Source organism: Lonchura striata, chromosome Z, assembly GCF_050655825.1.
Source record: "Lonchura striata isolate lonStrDom1 chromosome Z, ASM5065582v1, whole genome shotgun sequence".
Classification (NCBI taxonomy): domain Eukaryota; kingdom Metazoa; phylum Chordata; class Aves; order Passeriformes; family Estrildidae; genus Lonchura; species Lonchura striata.
Genome location: NC_140740.1, coordinates 29,207,425 through 29,215,427, shown reverse-complemented (window position 1 = coordinate 29,215,427; position 8,003 = coordinate 29,207,425). Strand labels below are relative to the sequence as shown.

The window sequence follows — 8,003 nt, the reverse complement described above, 5'->3', positions numbered from 1 at the left end:
CCGTGCCGTGCCGAGCCGAGCCCGGCCAGCCCCGGAGCCGCCCCGCCCGCGCTGTGCCCGCGGCCCCGGCTCTGCCGCGCTCGTCCCCGCCGAGCCCGGCCCGCGCCGGGGGCCCGAGCGCAGCGCCCCCCTCAGGCCGCGCGCCGCCGGCGCAGCCGCGGCCGTCGCGCTGCGGCCGTTGCGGCGGCACTCGGCGATCGGTGCCATGGCGGAGCTGCCGCTGCCCGCCGGGCTCTGCGCCAGCACCTTCCCCGCCAAGCTGTGGCGCCTGGCGAACAGCCCCCGCGTCCGCTCCGTGCGCTGGGACAGCCGGGCCCAGGGGCTGCTCATCGACCGCTCCCTCTTCGAGCGGGAGCTGCTCAGCCCGGGCGACGCCCAGGGGCCGGCCCCGGGCACCTTCAGAGCCACGCGGTTCCGCAGCTTCGTGCGCCAGCTCCACCGCTACGGCTTCCGCAGCGTGCCGGGCCGGGCTGGCTCAGCCGCGCCGGGCGATGCCGGCGCCTGGCTCCACTACAGCAACCCCTGCTTCCGCCGCGACCGCCCCGACCTCCTGCTCCGTATCCGGCGCCGGAGCGCGGCCACCAGGCAGCGGCCGGCGGCGGGGCGGGAGGGCCGCCGGCGCCCGCCCTGCGGCTCCCAGCAGCTCCCCGGGGCGCGGCCGCTGCCGGACGGGCGGGGCGGGCGCGCTCGCTTCCAGCCGCTGCCCACGGAGCGGCCGCCGCTGCCGCCCGGGCGCCCGCCCAGCGGCTTCCTCCTGCTGCACCGGGAGCGGACGCTGCCGGACGGGCGGGAGCTGCGCAGCCCCCGGCCCGGCCGCTTCCAGCAGCCGCCCGGGGAGCGGCCGCTGCTCGCCCGGCGCCCGCCCTGCGGCTTCCACCTGCTGCACCGGGACCGGCCGGTGCCGGCCCGGCGGGAGGGGCCGAGCCGCTTCCAGGAGCTCTATGGGCAGCGGCCGCCGCCCGCCGAGCAGGAGGTGCTCCGGATCGCGCCCTGCGACTTGCTCGGTTTCTGCGGGGAGTCGCTGCTGCCGCTCGGGGGGGCGCGGCCCCGCAGCCGCTTCCAGGACCTGTACGGAGAGCAGCTGCCTCCGGTCGACCGGGAGCTGCTCAGGATGCAGCCGGGCAGCTTCCAGCCTCTCCACAGGGAGCAGCAGCCCCCAGCCTCCGTCCCACGAGGTAGGAAAAGAGCTGTAGCTCTTTGCTTTCCCAAAAGGTCATGAAAAGTGACTGAACTATTTTTCCACAAGGCTCTGTCATTCTTGCCCCAAAATCGTCAAGCCTATCGAGAAGGGACACCCACACAGCCAAAAGATTCTCTGCCTGGTTTTCCTGCGTGTTTCCTGCGATGTTTAATCCAAGGCAGCAACAGAGATCTGTGTCCCAGAGCCACATGGCGGAGCCTGACCAATGTGTTTGGATTCTTGCAGCTGCCTCGGGCACTTCAGCCCCCAGTGCTCCACCTGGCAGTGCTGCAGCATCAACAGCCTCCAGCTCAGCACAGAAGGCACCTGGGGAAGAACAATTGCCACCAGTGGATCTGGGCTTTGCTATAGAGCAAATGATTCGGGAGATCAGGAGGTCCGTGTCTGAAAGGCCTCCCTCTTCTCAGGTAATCCCATTGGAGAGGAATGGAAGATGCTGGGCTGAGAGATTTTGAACATTGTTACATGGAGAAGTGGAGTAATTGTACCTTGATGTGATTCCAACAAAATACTGAATGATCTCTAATTTTCTTTTTTTCTACTGTTCTTTCAAGGCGAGTATTAATGTTGCTCCTGAGTCTTCAGGAGGGGAGCCTGTGCAGAGAGCTGCAGCAGAAGAAACTCCATCTGGCACCGAGAGCTGCGGGAACAGTTCTCCAGAGCCCGAGGAGCCTGGTAAGGACAGAGCCCCCATTGGTTTAGAGAGGTGTGAGACGGCTGCTCTGAGCCTGCCTCTGGCAGGAAGGTGAGATGAGAAGAGTTGAGTTCTTGTCTGCAGGGTTGGTGCTTCCCGGTGCCTTTAGTTCAAACCCTGCACAGGCACAACGTGCCTGAGCCCTGCCCTCCACGCTTCTGCAGAGGCTCTGACAGAGTCCTCTGCTGTGGCAGGGGAGCAGGGAATAAACCTGACCTTGTGGGAGTTGTGTCACCAAGCTGGGTGTCCCAGTTTGGTTCATAACTCAGCCCCCAGCAGCCTTCAGCCATTTCAGTGAGGGCTGTGGTGTCTCTGTCACTGGCACTGTCTCTGTTTCAAGCTCTCGTGGGTGCCATTTGCACTGTGAGTGCTGAGACTTCATCAGGATACTTAAATACTTTATGCTGTGCAGTTTTGAACACTTGGAAGGATCCCTGTTTTTTAAAGAGCAGGCTTCAAATTGCCAAGTGAGAGTCTGCCTTTCAGGCCATCTTTTAAAGTCCCTCATGGACGGACAATTGGTGCTCAGGGGATACTTGGGCAAAGGCCAATATTGACTCCGTGTTTCCTTTGCTTCCCAGATCCAGTGTGATTGACTTCCCCAGGAGGTTTGCCCTGTGTGGCTGGAAGAGACAGAGGGAGAGCCTGTGACCATCGGGCAGGTAGAATTCCTCTGTCTCGTAATATTAATAGATGTGTATAGTTATGTAGTTGTATGTATAGGTTTATATAGTTATATTTATCCAGGTAGATGGTTAGAGGTCTGTATAGTTAATTTATTTTTAATTTTAGGTGTATATATTTATATTTTTTGATGTGCAGTTATAGATGTCCATAGTTGCATTTATACATGTGTATAATCGCATTTATAGATGCAATATAATTACATGTATAGAAAGGCATCTTTATTTTGATATATGGGAGTTTAGTTACATAGATTGGTATCTGTATAGGTATAGGCGTCTTTGTAACTTCCTCCCCTGCTCTGCTTCCTCCCTAACCTCTTGCTTTTCCCCTGTGCCCCCCGTGTCCCCTCTCCCTGTGCTGGTCCGAGCTGGGGCCGGGCCGGGCGGAGCAGCAGTTCCAGCCCGGGTGTCCCTGGAGCGCTGGGAGCTGCCGCTGGCCCCAGGCACTGTCCCCTGAGGAGCTGCTGAAGGACGGTGAGAGCGAGGGGCCGAGGGCCGGTGGCGCTGAAGGGACGGTGACCCTGAGGTGCTGCTGGGGCTGAGGGTGTGGGGCAGCCGGGGGCCATGGTGGCACTGAGGGGACAGGGAAGTGGCACAGGCCGAGGGCGTGGCGGGTCGAGGGGGACGGGAAGGGTCAGAAGGGCCTGAGTGGGCGAGAGGACTGTGAGGGCTGAAGAAACTGAAGGGGGCTGGGGCTTTGCCCGGAGCATGGCGGGGCTGAGGGGATGGAGGGGCCGGCAGGGAGCACAGAGGGCTCCGGGACTGCAGCTCTGCCGGGCCTTGGAAGCAATTCCAGAGCCTCCGCTTTTGGCACAGCCGCACTGAAGAGCTCGAGGACAGCCGGAGGCGGACGGGAGCCAGCAGGGAGAAGCTGCCGGCCGGCAGCAGGAGCAGGACCGGGGAGCTGCTGCTGCCAGCCTGGAGAGAGCCCGGGTGAGGCCACAGCCCGGGGAGGCAGGGTGGGGCTGCGGGCGGCGGGGCTGAGGCCGCGGGCACTGCCCGGCGGGGCAGGAGCGGGCCCTGCCCGCTCTGGGGCTGCTCAGCGCAGCTGCCCCGGCCGGCACAGGGGCTGTCCTGGGGCAAGGCAGCTGTGCCAGCAGGGCCCGGGAGCTGTGCCGGCTGTGCCGGGCTGCCGGGGCTGCGGGACAGGCCCGCCGCGGCTGCGCTCACCGCGGCCTGGCCCGCTCGGCTGCTTTTTCCTTCTGGCCCTCCTGGGGAGGCTCTGAGATCTTCTCCTCCCCGATGGAAGTGCAGCTGCTGCCAAGGGAAAGGTCCCCGTACTGACTCAGTGTTCCCTTTGCTTGCCAGCTGTGCCTTCTGCCGTCCCTGTCCAGCAGAGCTGCTCTGCACAGGAGGAAGAGACCGAGGGAGAAGCTTTGGAGATGGGGCAGCTGGGATCCTTCTGTTTTGCAGTTCTGCTTAAAGATGTCTGGACTTTTACATGAACACAGATAATTACCTGGATATTTCCATATGTGTGTTGCTATTTGTATAGGTTTATTTTCTATGTGTTTGTTTTTATATTTATATATGTATTTATATGCACATGTATGTAATAAATGTGTACATATATATCTAAAAATCCATATTTATTTCTGTATATTGTGGTGGTTTTATATATATATATTACTTTCATTATGTATGCAGTTGTTTAGCTATGTAATTCTATCTATTGAGTTCTTGGTAGAGGGTTATTTAAAGAGAGAGATTGATATTTTTGTGTATCTACGTGCTGCGGGTCACAGGGAAGATGTTCTCCAGCCAGCTCACTCCTCGAGACCTGTGTGCAGTCACGAGGGTGGCCACCCCCAGATCTCCACTGAGATCTCCTGGGTGGTGGTGCTTGCCGGGGACTTGCAGCTCCCTGCAGCTGACGGCTGTGGCATGGGTAACACAGCAGCAGCACAGTGCGAGAAACCAAGCCAAAGGAATAAAGAGGAGTCACTTGTTTGAATTCTAGGGAGTTTTATTCCCCAGAGGATTCAGGGACAAATGACAATAACTGAGGGCAAAAAGCTGCTTTTAATGAGAGCGGGATTTAAGGAAGGACACAACCTTTTACCAATAGGAAGGCATCAGGGGAGGGGTGCAGGGTAAGGACTATCCAATAGAAGCCACCAAGGGGAAGGAGCAAACCTTGCACCCCAATCTTGTTTCGAGGAAGGGATGAAGGACAGGGAACACTCCAGAAGAGAACAAAGGAGATACAAGGAGATTGACAGGTGGATTGACATCCACTTGTGGAAAAATTTTGGGGTAAACAACTCAGGACTGAACCATTACAAAGCCAAATGTGGTACATGGAATGCACCATTACAAACTTGTAACAAGGAATATGTAAACCCTACTACAGAAGAACAAACTTCAAGACAGAAGACAAACACATTTTTGTATTCCTAGATGGGTTTTACCCTCGTGGTAATATGTAATAAATTAAGTTGTGAAACAACTAATTGATCTTTGTGTACAGTGAATTGTTGTAGAGGTTGGCAATAAATTAAGGCTTGCTAACTGAAGTTGGTATTTGTATATTTTTACATAGCATTGTTTGACTAATGTAATAAGTTCCTTTTTAACATAAATTAATACTTGTATAGATCTGTATTCTCAGCGTGGGTGTAGCAATTTGTAATAAATTACATTTTCCAACTGAAATTGATTCTCATGCATTTGTCCATCAGCATGGCCATGAAAATCTCTGGCCGTGCCCAGGACTTGCACTCAGGCTGGGCAAGGGAAGCACAGATTTGGGATGGCAGCAGAGCCACATGTTGGCTCAGAACTCGCTGCAAAGGCCTGCTGAGGAAACTCCAGGACTCCACTGAGAGTAGAACTCCAAGCAGGAGCCACCCTGGCAACAGAAATCATTCACAATAAAAAAAGAGAGCAAATGTGGCAAAGTAAACGTGGGGATACTCTGTAAGTCTGATAAAATGCTCTCAATCACCGCTGCCTAGGCACATCTGCAAAAATACTTTGTTAAAAACTGAGCACCTCCCATGAAATACAGATTTCACTTTCCCCTTTACTTACCTTGCTCTGTGAGTGGAGACACTCTCTCCTTTTCACTGAGAATGTTTGCCCTTCAGCACCTGACATGAAATCAAAGGTTCTCTACTGCCACTTGGCACCATACCTGAAAACAGCCCTGCCCTCGTGACAGTGTTTGCAAAGTCTTCCCTCCTCCTGTCCCCACATCTCACAAACGGAACCATCCCCTTCCTGTGCAAACTGTGCCTGAGGTGAGTGAGGGCTCCAGGAGCTCAGGAGGGTGCAAGAGCTCTGCAGGTGGGAAGGTTTTGCAAAGCTTCCTGAGCATCAGTAAACTCTGGCTTTGCCAATCTTCCCCTGGAATATTGTCCTATTCAAGGATGATCTTGGAGGACACTGCCTCCAGCTCACTCAAGTAAAGTTTGTTTTCTTCAAGACTTGAATAGAGGAAAATGAAAATTGTAATAGTAAGTGTGAAATTTGGGGTTTGGTGCAGCTGGGTTTGCTCCATTATTTGCAGTGGAAAGTAGGGTAAAAGCTTTAAATTCCCAGCAGAAGCTGACTACCAGCCCACACAGACCTGAACGAGGCCCAGGTGTGTTTGCTGCATGCTGGTCCCAGGGAAATGTTGCAACCGAGTCCCCTTTTATTGCAGCTGGAGCCCGTCTGTACTGTTGTCTCCAGGGCTGTCTGTGGTAAAACACGGCAATCCAGCCAGAAACGGTGGATATGAGAATTCCAACAGCAACCTGCTTCTCCAGAGGGAGGGACGAGGCCAGCCCGAAAGCCTGAAAGGTGTTCTGGGTACTGGAGAAGGCCAGGCTGTCCTTGTGCAGGGATGGCCTTCAAGGGGACCTCACGCCTTGTGCTGCTGACAAAGGACAGCTGCTGGCCTTCCACAAAAAGCTTCTTTTGTTCAGCTCTTCGAAATGTTCCAGCCAGCAACAATTCCTGCTGCTCACACCAGCCCCTTTCCAAGCAGGAGGAATTTGTGGAAGCAGCCTGACAGCTTAGTGGCAGGAGAATAAAATACTCAGCTGAGTGTTATCCACTCTCTGCCAGAAGCTGCATCCTCAGCCCCTTATCTCTTCCAGTTGTCTCTGACGTGCAAGAAGCAGCAGGAAATCACTGATCCTGGAAAAGCAGAAGGAGGAGAGGCAGTTAGTGGCTGGTCCCTGGAGGCCATGGGAGCAGTGAGAGCCATCCAAAATAGGATCTCTGCTGGGTTGTGGAGCTAAGTGACCAGCCACCAATGCTCTGTGTGAGACTGGGGCCATCTGTGTATGTGAGCATGGAAATCCGACCTTGCAAAACAGAGAAAAAGGGCTCCTTGGGTATTTGCCACAGCTTGGAGGGGCTCTGAGTCACCTGCTTCAGTGGAAGGTGTCCCTGCCCATGGCAGAGGGGTTGGATCTAGAGGGTCTTTAAGGTCCCTTCCAACTCAAGGCCCTCTGTGAGTCTAAATTCCAAACCCACAATGACAAGGAGATCACAGCAAACCTGGGTCCTGCTACATTACTGGAGGCTGCCTTAGTCACTTGTGTCCCCTGGAGACTGGTTTGTATCTGGAGATATTTTCATGGTCTCACAGTATGTGGGTGTGACTTCCCTGGTTCAGGGCCCCGAAAGATGCCAGAAGAGATTATTTGCGAGCACAGAATTGTTTAAGCTGCCTGTGAACCTGATGGGAGAAGTGTACTCATGTTATTGCAGTGTTTGCCCTGTACTGGTGATATTTTTTCCATTTTGAATATGCAATGTTCTTGCACAATGTTTGTATATGCATAAATACTGGCTTTAAATCCTAATTCCATCTTCACACAAGGATGTGTAATTCATCAGAAATATTTAACAAGGAGCCATATTAGCTTTGGGCTTGATGGTATGTGTTGTTTAAAGTGTGTGATGAGGAATGGTAGCTCTAACAAATATCCCTCTTGTTAATTTGGGTCTGTCCTTTATCAACCCTGTTGCATACCAATCACTTCTTTACAGCAGAGACAAAGTGGAATTCCTTAGTACAGATGAGAATTGTACAATTCAAGCTGATTAAAGGGGAAGTTTTTTGGTATTGTGAAAAGACGATCTAGATAACGTGTTTGCTGTACATCCTGGAGGAGACTTTGCAGTTAAGAATGGAAAGGAAAAAGACATTTCTCTTAAGAAGTGTCTTCAAAGAGCTTTCTGTCTTACCAGAAGCAGCTACACTGATAGTGACCTCCACAATTAGAAATGCACAACAACCACTTCCATTACTTAATCTGGCCATGATTTTTAGCTGCAATTCCAAAATCTCATTAAATACATTGCTGTGCTTTAAACAAGGAAGGAGAGCAGAAACACCAACATTTCTCATCAGCCTTCTGGCCTGGAAAGACCATTTATGTTCTCTTAGCTGTCAGCCTAAACTCTGCTGTGCAAACCTTAGGTC

At 53.8% G+C, this 8,003-nt stretch overlaps 1 protein-coding gene across 2 annotated transcripts; it reads left to right on the top strand.

The window, feature by feature from the left end:
• The first annotated feature begins 205 nt into the window (after nt 1-205).
• LOC146763750 (uncharacterized) lies at nt 206-3,193 on the top strand. 2 transcript variants are annotated; one of them, XM_085566543.1, is made up of 4 exons: nt 206-1,175; nt 1,427-1,608; nt 1,756-1,876; nt 2,477-3,193. In XM_085566543.1, the coding sequence occupies exons 1-4, from the start codon at nt 206-208 to the stop codon at nt 2,485-2,487; spliced, it is 1,284 nt and encodes a 427-aa protein (XP_085422669.1). In that variant the 3' UTR covers nt 2,488-3,193. The 2 variants fall into 2 exon arrangements, with proteins under 2 accessions (XP_085422669.1, XP_085422668.1); XM_085566542.1 differs by having other exon boundaries at nt 1,756-3,193.
• The last annotated feature ends 4,810 nt before the right edge of the window (nt 3,194-8,003 follow it).

What these genes read in the sequence shown, in the direction of transcription:
- LOC146763750 (XM_085566542.1), top strand. Translation starts at nt 206, where the DNA reads ATGGCGGAGCTGCCGCTGCCCGCCGGGCTCTGCGCCAGCACCTTCCCC. An exon ending in CCCAGCCTCCGTCCCACGAG is followed by an intron (nt 1,176 to 1,426) that starts GTAGGAAAAGAG and finishes GGATTCTTGCAG; the next exon opens with CTGCCTCGGGCACTTCAGCC. An exon ending in AAAGGCCTCCCTCTTCTCAG is followed by an intron (nt 1,609 to 1,755) that starts GTAATCCCATTG and finishes TGTTCTTTCAAG; the next exon opens with GCGAGTATTAATGTTGCTCC.